General features: G+C 36.1%; 3 protein-coding genes across 3 annotated transcripts; 2 read left to right on the top strand and 1 right to left on the bottom strand.

Moving 5' to 3' along the window:
- Positions 1–2,872: 2,872 nt before the first annotated feature.
- LOC125202605 (berberine bridge enzyme-like 18) lies at positions 2,873–4,867 on the top strand. Its single transcript, XM_048101039.1, has one exon. It carries the CDS (start codon positions 2,896–2,898, stop codon positions 4,624–4,626), a length of 1,731 nt encoding a protein of 576 aa, XP_047956996.1. The 5' UTR covers positions 2,873–2,895; the 3' UTR covers positions 4,627–4,867.
- A 2,630-nt stretch (positions 4,868–7,497) lies between these two features.
- On the top strand, positions 7,498–9,258 carry LOC125202065 (berberine bridge enzyme-like 18). Its single transcript, XM_048100386.1, has one exon. The coding sequence runs from the start codon at positions 7,522–7,524 to the stop codon at positions 9,124–9,126; it is 1,605 nt and encodes a 534-aa protein (XP_047956343.1). The 5' UTR covers positions 7,498–7,521; the 3' UTR covers positions 9,127–9,258.
- Positions 9,259–11,007: 1,749 nt separating this feature from the next.
- Positions 11,008–12,735, bottom strand: LOC125202066 (berberine bridge enzyme-like 18). Its single transcript, XM_048100387.1, has one exon. The coding sequence runs from the start codon at positions 12,719–12,721 to the stop codon at positions 11,135–11,137; it is 1,587 nt and encodes a 528-aa protein (XP_047956344.1). The 5' UTR covers positions 12,722–12,735; the 3' UTR covers positions 11,008–11,134.
- Positions 12,736–14,404: the final 1,669 nt, after the last annotated feature.

Here is a 14,404-nt window from a genome sequence, read left to right as displayed (position 1 = left end):
CATATATACTATGTGCCGCGTAAATAATGAAGCTTTCAAAGTCCACTGTTGCAGCTTTATTTGAAATTGACCTGCACAAATTTTTTATTCTTAATATACCCTTCTTTAAATTCCAAGTTAATTTTACTAGTCAAGTCATGGTCATTTTCGAGTTTACACCTTTTATGGTTTGCTATCAAACCCATTTTTCATAAGTACTAAGATTGGACACAATATAAAATTAAAAGGAAATCAATTATATACACAGAAATTAAAATAAAAACAAGAAAAACAATAAAATTATGATTTCGCTCCTTAAATGATGTCAAATTACGAAACATGATAAGTTTGACACGTCAGCCTGTTACGAAATCCCAGTGCGAATTTCAATTAATTATGACTCTGAATTGCATTATTTATGTTGAATGATGAGTCCCTACCTTTAATTAATTGACATTGAAAATTGGATTCCGATTAATTAGGTATATATGCTTAATTAATTATATCAACTGAATGATATCAAATTCAAGTTGCTGGAATAACTTCTAGTTATGCTGGGTTGCTGATTTTCTTTTATGAACCAAGTCATGGTCTTGATATACATGTATTTTCTGTGATATTTTGATATTCAATCCGTAGAGAATAGAATAAGTCAAACACATTTTAATTTGGGGATAAGGGTCAAGTAGTTCTCGAATTATTGGGACATATTGAAGAAAATCGTCTTGCACATAATCAATTCAAGATTACAATTGAAACTCGATAATGGAATATTTAGACAATCAACTTTAATTAATAATATAGTTGAAAATAAGTTTAAAAGTTAAATTGCATTCTAATAATGGAATATTTAGTCCAATACAGTTAATAAAACATAAAGATTAAATGATAAAAGGTATTATATGTCCTATGTGGACATAATCAACCATAATTGACAATATAAAATTGAATTAAACACAATAAACTATTATATGTTCTATTTGGCATAATTAATAATAAAACGTTGTTCATTTTTTAATTAAATAAAAAAAGGAAACAACGTGTACAATAAAGATACGTTTTTCATCATTAATTGCTCTACTTAACTAGATATATAGTATATTAATTTTATTCCATGAACCTAGTCATAAGTCGTTACCATATGGTTCTCATACCCTCGTAAAGTTGACAATAATTTCTGCTTTTCAAGTCATGGAAAACCTTTTTATTTTATCGACAGCATGTAGAAGGTGTTTGGATCTAAACAGTGGCGGATCCAAATCCGAAAATGGAGGGGGCGGAATATATTGTATTAATTTGATTTAGTGCGGACATGCTATTTTTTACGTTGTTCGGGGTGATGCCGGAGGCAAACGGAGGGGGCAGACATGATAATTTTACGTCCCGATAACGGGAAAATAGTCGCACGGAGCCCTCACCCCCCCACCCTCCACCACTGGATCTAAATCAAATTTTGTTCGATTGTAGTGAACGCGATTCAATACTTAGTCTCGAGATAATATTGTATGATTAATTCTACCTTATGAGCCTTGATGGTCTCATATAAAAGCAAGATGGGGAAGCCGTGTTTTTTTTTATAATATTGTTAAATTTTTTATATTTTGTGTGAATAATTGTGCGAAAGCCGCCCCTATCTTCCCAATGAAATACATAATAATTATTGACTCTCTATTTAAAACTTGAAACTTATAATTTCGGTGAAAAAATCATGAAATTTGGTCAGTTTCTAGCCCGGCCTATAAATTTAAAAATTACTCGGAAACATTATCAAATTTGGATTCTCTTGCAACTACCCCACAGTGAAAAATCTGGTCACTTGTGTGTAATATATTACTCCCTCTGTCCCACGTTACTTGAATCATTTCTTTTTTGCACTCATTTTGAAAAAATAATAATAAATAGTTAAAGTGGAGAGAAAGAAAAGTAAGAGAGATAATAATGTAGAGAAGAGTCTTAAGTATAGTATTCTCTTTTTTACTTTATTTTTTCTTCCCTTTAACTATTTATTATTATTTTTTCAAAACGAGTGCGAAAAAGAAGTGACTCAAGTAACGTGGGACGGAGGGAGTGTTAAATTTTTAACCAATTGGTGTTAATTGTTTACAATAAGAAAACATTTAACTCACTGCCAACAAATTCAAACTTCATCTGCTCATTAAAAGTTGCAGGACATAGCAGAACTCGATCAAATTTAGTGGATTTTTTTTCGGCGATTTGTGATTTATAGTATATACTCCTAAACCAACACTCCATTGCAAACTTGTCTTACACTTCCATCTTGCAATTCTCCATCCGAAACCCTGATTCACGTCGGAATCCTCCACACCAAAACAATAACTGATCATAATCCCACCACACGAATCCCGTCCTTAAATGTTGTAACTCCTATAACAAAATTAATATCGAAAGAATTCAATCTCGAATATCCGAACACCATCTATGTGAATATTATTTGTAAACGCTCTTAGCCATTCAAATTGTCTGCGGATTGAAAGTCAAAACTATAATAGAATCGACATAATCACCATGACTTGGGATTGGTAATTAATGTTAGCAACTTGTATTTATTCATTCAATTTACTCAATATTAGTAATTAGCTATATACCAATAAGATAACTCCTTCATTGTAGTAGAAAATAAATAAACTAGAGATTGGCAAGGGACTAGCTATGAACCGTTTAAAATGAAAATACTTTCATCTTTCCTCCAATAATCAAATAGGCAATGGGATAAGAATGACACATTAATCAAAAAGCATTAATTAAAGAAGAATTTCATGCAAAGCAGCCATAGAGGTAGTTAACATTTAACATACTATGAATATTTTTAACCTCAATGTTGTTATAAATAGAGCACCACAATCCATGCTTCTCAAACAACACAAACACAAACACATATTCGCATAATCATAAACCATGAAAACTCCTTCAAATTCAGTCAATCTCTCTTTCTTTCTCCTTCTCATCTTGTCATGCTCATCAGCAGCTTTTGCTGATAGGCAAGACAACTTTCTTAAATGTCTCTCTAAAACAACCAACTACACCTACTTTTCAAATGATGTCTACACTCCTGCGAACTCATCTTACACTTCCATCCTTCAATTCTCCATCCGAAACCTTAGATTAGCGTCGGCATCCACTCCTAAACCGCAAGTGATCATAACCCCAGAACACGAATCTCAAATCCCGCCTGTCATACGCTGTGCCAGGCAGAGTCGTTTGGAGATCAGAACGCGGAGTGGCGGCCATGACATGGAGGGACTGTCTTATGTCTCCCGAGTCCCGTTTGTGGTACTTGATTTGATCAATCTCAGTGAAGTCACAATCAACGTGGAGAAGAAAACAGCGTGGATTGAAGCAGGTGCAACCACCGGTATCGTATACTATAAGATTGCAGAAAAGAGCCCTACTCTAGGGTTTCCCGGGGGTATTTGCCCTACCGTTGGTGTCGGTGGCCACTACAGTGGAGGAGGCTACGGCACATTGCTAAGAAAATACGGCCTAGCCGGAGATAACGTTATTGATGCGAGAATAATCAACGCTAATGGCAAAATTCTTGACAGAAAATCAATGGGGGAGGATCTTTTCTGGGCCATCAGAGGCGGAGGAGGTGCCAGTTTTGGCGTAATCACAGCCTGGAAGGTCCAACTGGTCGATGTTCCAAAAAAAGTCACAGTATTCTCAATCAACAGGAATGTTGAACAACAAAACGGCACAGAACTGTGGCACCGCTGGCAATACGTGGCGCCCCAAGCCAACAAAGATTTGTTTGTTGGAGTAATCATATCCAGGGTGAATATGACGGTCCTTGTTAACTTCTTCTCAGTATTCCTAGGCGGCGCCGACAGATTATTTTCATACATGCAAGAAATCTTCCCAGAGTTAGGGCTAGTGAGAGAAGACTGCATCGAAATGAGCTGGGTCCGATCCACCTTATTCAGCTTCCAATTGCCAATCAATCCACTTGAAACTTTGCTCAACCGGACTGAGGCCGGTCTGAGGCAGCTCAAAGCCAAGTCGGACTATGTTCGAACTCCCATGCCTTTGAACGCGATTAAAGGCATGGTGACTTTGTTGCGTGAACCAGAAGCAGATGAGACTATTTACTACATGGTTCCATATGGTGGAAGAATGGGTGAAATACCAGAATCGCAGACTCCATTTCCTCACAGAGCCGGTGTACTCTACCAACTTGCCGGCTTGACTTACTGGCAAAACTCTAAGGCTGCGAACGCGAGCAGTTATATAAGATGGAGTCGTAGGTATTATCAATACATGACTCCTTATGTCTCAAGCTCGCCCAGAGAAGCGTACTACAACTACAGAGATCTTGACATTGGAGTGAATAACCCTAATGGGAAGACGAGTTATTCACAAGCCAGCATTTGGGGGAAGAAATATTACAAGGATAATTTTGATCGTCTTGTTCGGGTGAAGATAGTTGTTGATCCGACCAATTTCTTCAAGAATGAACAGAGCATTCCTAATACGAATAGTACCAACATGGGAGTGGGAGAAGACGCACATGAACAGACAGGCTCTTCGATAGCTCGAGCGGAGGTATCAAAGTATGTAGTAAAATCGCCATACGAGAGACCACGCCGACAGAAGAGGCCGCGTGATTACATTACGGATTACGCGCCGTGATAGAAGCTGATCGTAGCTTTAGTTTTCCGTTTTGAGTTATTTCCTTTTGGGTTACTTTGTTATTTAATTTATGTAATGAGTCGGGCTTTCACGGCCCCGTTTGGGTTTTCTTGACGGTTCTTCCCAAACCTATTGGTTATGTCGAACCGCTAAGGTCTAGGTCTTTTTTCTTTCTCATAAATATGGAGATCAACGATATTCACTACAAAAATACAATAATAAAATTGATATTTTCTCCAAATACTTCTCTCTCAAGTTTACGAAAAAGGAAATTACTAAACCCATGTTTTCGCCTATTTTCTTGCGTGAATTGCTGCAGGTTTGTGGTGCTAGCTCGTTCGAGAAGGATTCCTACGCTCATTATCTGGTGCTTTCATCCTTGTGCTCATGTCCCAGAACGACAAGGATAACAATCAAATTGATCGGTGGGGTGTGTTGGGGATAGCGTAGCGGAAGTAAGCTGTTAGCAAACGGATCCCTATATACGGATCTGTTTAAGTGATTATGAGATTAATTTTATTTTCGTATAAAACAAACACATCTATGCAAACACACATCTAATTTATATAGTATACATGAATAAAATGTGTTTCAAGAAGGTTACCTTTTGATTCTTCAAAGAATCGGTGTGGCTCGCACATTCACTAGGTGTAATGTTGGTACTCTATATACTAAAGTAATAACGGAATATTTAGCCCTAATAATATACAAAATATAAAGATCAAATGATACTCTCTCTGTTCCATGTTAATAGAGTCGTTTTTCATTTTTTTGGGACGTTCCAACATAATCGACTTATTTCTATATTTGGTAAAAAGTAAAACACTATCTCTGATACTTTTTCATCTCTCTTACTTTATTCTCTCCACTTCACATATTAAATATTTATTTCTTAATCCATGTGCATAAAAGATGTATCTCTATTAACATGGAACGGAAAGAAGTGTATAATATTAATTATATGTCCTGTTTGGATATCAATATCATCAACCATAATTAAGCACAAGAAATTAAAATTTTAAAAAGGAAAATGAAAACGATCAATCTATATTGACTTTTAAATTTTCTTCCAACCTAAATCCTGGGATTTGACATTCAAAACTGGTATCTAATCGTACGTAGTATATAATTTTATTGTATTTCCGTTATTGCTCTACTTTATTAAATACGTATATACTAATTTATGACTAAGTCAAGGTTGCTCTTTTTATTTTATGAACCAAGTCAAGTCATAACTATCTAGGTTCTTTGACATTTTAACCTTGGTCAAGTTGACAATATTCTGTTTCTTCATTCATGGAAAACCTTTTTTATTTTATCGACTGCAGGTAGAAGTTGTTTTGATCTAAATAATATGCTGTTCGATTGTGGACTTGTGGTAAGCAAATTAATAGAGTACTCCGTATAGGATTAATCATACCTTATGAGCATTGACGGTCGAATTTTCGGTATTTTGTGTCAATTGTTGTGCAAAACCAAATCTTCACAGTGGAATGCGTATAAGAAAATTAATGATTCGAAATTCTAAAGAGGGAAAATTTTCAATGAAACGATGATATTTGGCCAAATTCTAGTCACGATTTTGAATCAAAAGAGAGATTTTAAGAAAGGTAAATCTATTCACTCTATCAATAACCGAGCCATATCTGGTGTATAATAAGGGATTTGACTATTCTATTGATTCATAATGATCGGATCAAAAACAATTCTTGAATGTCCATCTCACAACTTTAAAAGTTGTGCGGAAAAACTATGAAGTTCGAATTTGTTTGCAATTACCCATAGCGAAAAAACAATGACTACATGTATATCCTGTTTATGTTTTTCAACAAAATGATATGAATAGACAATTTTGTTTAACTCAGTGACGGTGATATCTACGTCTGATTTCACTGCTAAAATATCATAAACGTACAATTTCATCGAAAGAATTTGTCGTAAGATAATTGCCAATGAATCCATCTGAAACCCTAGTTTCACATCGCGCGGGATCCACTCCGCAACACTATTCAAAACCTTAATTGGTGTAATACTATTACAAAATTAATCTCAGAAGAATTCAATCTCGAATATGCCTGAATCATCACCGTGTGTGTGAAATATTGTAAACGCTCTCAATTCTCAAATACCACAAACACAACTTTTACAATGAAGCCGTGTCCCAGCCATTCAAATTGTCTGCGAACTGAAAGTCAAAACAATCATTGACCATTCCACATAATAACCATGACTTGCAATTGGTATTTAACTTATCTAAAAATATTTTGCAACTTGAAATCGGTCAATCAATTTACTTAATTAAATTAAGCTTACCAAGAAGATAGCACCTAGCTTCATAAGCAAGGGACTCAGAAATGAATTCTCAATCACAAGGAAATATTAAATCATTATAGTGAATTAAATACTTTTATATTTTCATAAGAAATGGAATCTAAAGATAATGTAAGGGTGTGATCAATTGCTAACTTTCTTAAGTTAATAACTTGCTAACTCATCAACGATGCGTATTAAAAATGTCAATACGTTTATATTAAAATGTCAACACATAATTTTATTGAACTTCAATATAATATGTTGATATTATGTGTTGACATTAATGTCACCGTTTTGAAATTTTTAATACACAACATTGATGAGTTAGTAGAGTTAGCAATTTAAATAGTTAGCAATATTACACATCCTAATATAAATATATTGACTGTAGCAAAGTTCAAATAAAGCAGCTATTGAGACAGTTGACTTTTGAAATGCTATGTGGATAGACATATCTGAAATAAATATTTTACGGACATGAAGATTATTTCAAACCATAATGTTCTTATAAATAGGTCACAATTCATGCTTCTCAAACACTTCAAACACAAACACAAACTCATTTTCTCATAATCATAAACCATGAAAATGCCTTCAAATTCAACTCATCTCTCTTTTTTTGTTCTTCTCATCTTGTCATGCTCATCAGCAGCTTTTGCGGATAAGCAAGACAACTTTCTTCAATGTCTCTCCAAAACAACCAACTACTCCTACTTTTCCAATGATGTCTACACTCCTTCAAACTCATCTTACACTTCCATCCTCCAATTCTCCATCCGAAACCCTAGATTCGCTTCGGAATCCACTCCTAAACCGCAAGTGATCATAACTCCAGAACACGAATCCCAGATCCCGCCTGTCGTACGCTGTGCCAGGAAAAGTGGTATGGAAATCAGAACAAGGAGTGGCGGCCATGACATGGAGGGACTGTCTTATGTCTCCCATGTCCCGTTTGTGGTCATTGATTTGATCAATCTCAGCGAAGTCACTGTCGATGTGGAGGAGAAAACGGCGTGGACTGAGACAGGTGCAACCACGGGTATCGTATACTACAAGATTGCGGAGAAGAGCTCCACTTTAGGGTTTCCCGGGGCTATTTGCACTACTGTCGGTGTCGGTGGCCACTACAGTGGAGGAGGCTATGGCACAATGCTGAGGAAATACGGCCTTGCTGGTGATAACGTCATTGATGCAAGAATAATCGACGCTAATGGCAGAATTCTTGATAGAAAATCAATGGGCGAGGATCTTTTCTGGGCCATCAGAGGCGGAGGAGGTGCCAGTTTTGGTGTGGTCACTGCCTGGAAAGTACAACTGGTGGATGTTCCAAAAACAGTCACTGCTTTCTCAATTACGAGGAACGTGGAAGAACAGAATGGAGCTGAGCTGTGGCATCGCTGGCAATACGTTGCGCCTCAAGCCGACAAAGATTTGTTTGTGGGAGTAATCGTGTTCAGGGTGAACACGACGGTCCAAGTCAACTTCTTCTCAGTTTTCCTAGGCGGCGCAGATAGATTAGTTTCATACATGCAAGAAATCTTCCCTGAGTTAGGGCTAGTAAGAGAAGACTGCACTGAAATGAGTTGGATTCAATCCACCTTATTTAGCAACCAAATGCCAATCAATTCACTTGATATTCTGCTCAACCGGACTCAAGCCGGTATTAGACAGCTCAAAGCCAAGTCAGATTATGTTCGGACACCCATTCCTTTGAACGCGATTGAAGGCATGGTGACCATGTTACGCGAACCAGAAGCGGATGAGACTATTTACTACATGGTGCCATATGGTGGGAGAATGGATGAAATATCAGAGTCTGAGACTCCATTTCCTCACAGAGCCGGTGCACTCTACAAACTTGCCGGCTTGACTTACTGGCAAAACTCGGAGGCTGCAGATGCGGACCGTTACATAAGCTGGAGCCGCAGGTATTATGAATACATGACTCCTTATGTTTCAAGCTCACCTAGGGAAGCGTACTTCAACTACAGAGATCTCGACATTGGAGTGAATAACCCTAACGGGAAGACAAGTTACGCACGAGCCAGCATTTGGGGGAAGCCGTATTACAAGGATAATTTTGATCGTCTTGTTCGGGTAAAGACAGTGGTTGATCCGACCAATTTCTTCAAGAATGAACAGAGCATTCCGCCGTTGCAGGCGAAGTGGACTAAGAAAGGGAATTGAGTTATATTCTGCAGTAACCGCCAACTTTTTCTGAATAAGGCTTTCTGATTATTCTTTTATGTTGTTAACAATAATGTTTGTATTTGTTATTCATGCAAGGTGAATTGTATTGATAAAGATCTTTTTCTTTTAATTTCGTTATGGTGTACTAATAAATGTATTGATTTGCAATAGAAATTCTTGTTTTGTGTCAACTTTTTGATTGTTCGATTTATTGATTTCTTTATTTAGTCTCATATCCAATTTTTTGATGTTATTCAATAGTCTGTATTATCTACTAATCATGTAGAGTATATATGAAAATCAAAACCCAAAAACTTGCTTGATAATAAAACAACAAATTTTATGCAATTAGCATTATAATAATATCAATAAAAATTTACAAGGTATTATAATAAAACGAATAATGCAATGGACTAAATTATAGAAATACTCGCGGAGGATGCTCACATAAAATATGTTGCCTAACATTATATCTCTTCATATATAATACTTCAGATGCATAAACTGTGTGCAATATGTATGATAAAACTATAATTAGGGCCTCTTATGTGAAATTCAAGTAATTTATAAATACAATTTACATAATCTAACATTCTTATTTTAAGAAGGTTTATGTGAATTCAATCCTATATACAACAATGTGTAAGTAAAAATACCTTTTCCATTCGTAGTCCTAATTATGTGTTGTAAGACCATATCAAAGCTGTTGATTTCATTTATAAGTCAAGTCATAACTTTTGGTCAAGTTGACTATTTATATGTCTTCAATTCGAGGATTTCTCCATAGCTCAAATATTTAAATAGAAAGTGCTTTGATCTAATTATTTAGGAAAGGGGAGAAATTCAACGCTGATAAAATTGCATTGTTTTATTTTTAGGGATTCAAATATATTATCAATATATTCGACCTTTTATTTTTTTATTTTTTATTGTTTTAAATTTACAGATAAGACTATACTCAAACATACATAAGATTTTTATAATATATACAATTTTAATCAACAAATTAAGACTTTTTATTCATAAACTAGAATTCCCTTAAATATAAATGAGACCTTTCTTTAGACCAAACAAAACTTTCGTAGGTTTATTTTTAAACGAGGCTTTAGTTAAATGCAACATAAATTTGTTTATAACATCAAGTGGAGTAAAATTTCATCTAGCGCAAATACAATCGTTTGATGATTTTATGATTTAATGAAATACTATATCAATATTTATTAATCAAATATATGGATGTTTAAAGTTATCAATTCGAAGGAGGAATATGATAAATGTAAATAGATAGAAATAATTATGATAGACACATAATAAAAATTAGCGAAGCCAATCTTGAGCCTGAGTTGGGCTGGGCTGATCCTAAGTTTGCTTAGGTTGAGTATTTGATGGGCTAAGCCCATCTTTTATGAGTCCCACACAAGCTCCCTTTTTTACTGATGGGCCGACACTTGACAAATCTACTTGGTTGGATAAATTGAGTCCGAGTTATGTTCCATTGATGATCGAAAAAACTGTTATTGATTCTGGAAACATCCACCAAGTTGAACATTTCAAGCCAATGATCACTTTGAAAACTGGTATATTCAGAATAAATAACCATTAAAATATTATGGGTAAAAACTAAATGACCAAGTCTAAGTCCAAGTCCAAATTCCTACTTTTCTTTCATGAACCACTTAATTAATCATCATAACAATCTGGATTCAATTTCACAAAACGTATATGGTCAATGTAGAAAGCGTTTTGGTCTTATAGACTTTTACTATTTTTTCACACAAGATGGGATAACTCCAGCAATCTTATAAGAAATTAGAAATAATAGTAATAATAATAGTACCATTCATTATAAATATTATAATTGCATCAAAATCGTGTAAATTGAAAATAGAATATTACTATTACTAATCCATCAATTTATTAGTACCTCCTCTATAAATTAACAAAAATAAAGAGGCCTTATTCAAAACCAAATAGAAGAAACAACCGATGACTTCTTTTGCTCTTTCTAAGTCCACTTAGAATGCAACGGCGGAATGCTCTGTTCATTCTTGAAGAAATTAGTCGGATCAATTACCGTTTTAACCTTAACAAGACGATCGAAATTATCCTTGTAATACGCCTTCCCCCAAACGCTGGCCTCCGCATAACTCGTCTTCCCATTAGGGTTATTCACTCCGATCTCGAGATCTCTGTAGTTGAAGTACGCTTGCCTAGGCGAGCTCGACACGTAAGGAATCATGTAACTGTTGTAACTTCTGCTCCAGCTCAAGTACCTTTCCGTATCCCGAGCCTCGTTGTCTTGCCAGTAAACTAAACTAGCGATCATGTACAAGTTTCCGGCTCTGTGCGGAAATGGAGTGGCGGATTCAGGTATCTCGTCCATTCTCCCGCCGTATGGGACCATGTACATTAGGGTTTCATCTGCTTCCGGTTCAGAAAGCATTCGTAAAATGCCATTGAATCCATCTTCTGGCATGGGGGTTTGCACGTAGTCGGATCTAGTTTTAAGCTGTCTAAGACCGGGTTGAGTCCGGTTTAGCAAGACCTCGAGCGGCTCTTGTTGACCTTGGTTGAGGAATAATGTGGATTGGACCCAACTCATTTCTCTGACTTCTTCTCTTGCTAACCCTAACTCTGGGAAGGTTTCCTGCATCAGTGGAAGTAGCCTGTCGGCGCGGCCGAGGAAGAGGGAGAATAAGTTAGCTTGGATGGTGGAGTTCACCCTGAATAGGTAGACTCCAACGAATAAATCATTGTCGGCTTTAGACGCCACGTATTGCCAGCGCTGGACCAGTTCAGTGGAGTTCTGGTCCAGTGGCCTGATGACTGAGAAAACAGTGACTGTTTCTGGAACATCCACCAGTTGTACCTTCCAGGCAGTGATCACGCCGAAACTGGCGCCTCCGCCGCCTCTGATCGCCCAGAACAGATCCTCGCCCATTGACTTCCTATCCAGGATTTTGCCGTTGGCGTCAATGATTTTCGCGTCGACGACATTATCCCCAGCGAGGCCGTGCTTTCTCATCAATGGGCCATAGCCTCCTCCGCTGAAATGGCCGCTGACGCCCACTGTAGTGCAGATGGCTCCGGGGAATGCGAGGATAGGGCTTTTTTCTGCGATTCTGTAGTATACAGTGCCGGTGGTGGCGCCTGCTTCGATCCAGGCTGTTTTCTCGTCAACGTTGACCGTGACCTCGCTGAGGTTGACCAAGTCAATGATCACGAACGGGACTTGCGAGACGTAAGACAGTCCCTCCATGTCATGGCCGCCGCTTCGGGTTCTGATTTCCAGACCGGTTTGTCTAGCGCATGATATGACATGCGAGATCTGGGATTCGTGTTCAGGGGTTATGATCACTTGCGGCTTGGGAGTGGATATGGACGCGAATCTTGTGTTACGGATGGTGGATTGCAAGATCGAAGTGTAGGACGAGTTTGCGAGAGTGTAAACGTCGTTCGAAAGGGACGAGTAGTTGGATTGCCGGGAGAGGCATTGGATGAAATCGCCGTGGCCATCCGCATATACTGCAGATGAGCACGACGATACGAAAAGAAGAAAGAAAGAGAGAGTTGAGATTGATGGAGGACTCATTTTTGTGACTTGAGAAGATGTAATTGTACTTTTGTGTTTGAGAATTGCATGCAATGTTGTCTTTCTATTTATAAGGCTTTTCATTAGAATATAGTACTATTATTAATGTTGCAAAGAGATTTGAATAATCAATTCTGACACATTCCTCACACCTTTAAATTCCGACAAACAGCGGCAGCTATATTTGAAATTTAATTTTGCTGCATTTTTCTTCAAATCTTAAACCCTTTTCTTATTTACATTGAAAATTGGTATTTCATCTCATATTTTATTGCACTATACTGTGTACAAGAAAATTTATAATTTGTTGGTGCGCTTGACAAAACAATTAGAGCTATAAAAACTCCAAGTTAATTGGTTAATTTAATACTACTAAACAATACTAGTAAAATTTAATGATGTGGGGCCGTCCTTCTACTATAACCAATTTTTCTCTCTATATTTTATATTTTACCAAATCTGCATTAAAAATTTGGCGTAATGTAAAATTTTCCATATAGTTGGAAATAGTAGGTCTTGTTACGGTGTTGTACACCCTACGTTTTTTTATGTCGTAGTTAGTTAAAAATCCACATATCTTGTCAGTCTTTGGGAAGAAAAAAATTGAATGTTATGATTTTTTATTGGATGAATGGTAGGATAATGATTAATTACTCTATTGACTATGAATAGTTTTTCTCAAACAATTAATATGTAAATTATCATGAAATAATTACTCCCAAACAATTTCCCTTTTAAATTTCTTCAATTTCGAACACTGAAATCATGAGCGTTTATGAAAGTTTAACATGTTGAATTTTACTTAATGTAAAACAAAAGAAGATTAAAATATTGCTCTTTCTGGAAACGGTAGACGTTTACTTCAAATCATTCTATATATTTTATGAATAGCATAATAAATACATTTTGCTTCTAGAAAATTACACAAATAATATTAACAATTCAACAAATATGTTGTTGGTCTAACAATCTAGTTTCTGGGTTTTGCTGATTAGGTTGTTTTTGGGGGGTTTGACCATAGGCATTCCGAAGTCGTCTTTGGCGGAATTCAACTAATTCTGCTTGACCAAGTTTGAGAATTAAGGCCGAAGATCTCACAGTACTAGGTTTATTTTAATTCTTCTGGTTTACTGCCGGAAATGTCGAAAGAGTGTTGCCATTTTGAAATAATGGTCATCTTTGAATAATTATTTAGTGACTTTCATTAAATTTTCACAAGTTTTCGATAGAAATGTTTTTAATCGCTTTGAAGAAGAAGAAGATTATGAAAAATTGAACATTATGTAATTTTTTTTGTCTTTTGATACACGATATGAATTTTATATTGAATAGTTAGTATTTCAAAATATCCTTTTAATATTTTATTTAAGTATATTTTTAGATGTTAATATGTAGCACGTCTCGCACCAGTCATTTTCGTTGAGTTGTTATATTGGGCCTAGAATGGGCTCATACGTTTCCTTTTTTCCATATTTTTATTCTAAGGCAGAGCCCACTTTGATATGGCATGATTATTATGGCCCAGCAACAAATGTTATTAATAAGATAAATAAGTCGAACAACTTAATAAACTCCAAACTAACACCATCTCTAGTTTTAATAATTCACTTAATTAATAAATTACTATAAAATAAAATATTGTGAAGATGAGGTATGAGGTGTTGAACCACCAAGCCAATTATA

The sequence above is a fragment of the Salvia hispanica genome, chromosome 1, assembly GCF_023119035.1.
Source record: "Salvia hispanica cultivar TCC Black 2014 chromosome 1, UniMelb_Shisp_WGS_1.0, whole genome shotgun sequence".
In the NCBI taxonomy this organism is placed as follows: domain Eukaryota; kingdom Viridiplantae; phylum Streptophyta; class Magnoliopsida; order Lamiales; family Lamiaceae; genus Salvia; species Salvia hispanica.
The sequence above is the reverse complement of the archived record's forward strand: the minus strand, read 5'-3'. Positions and strand labels throughout refer to the sequence as shown.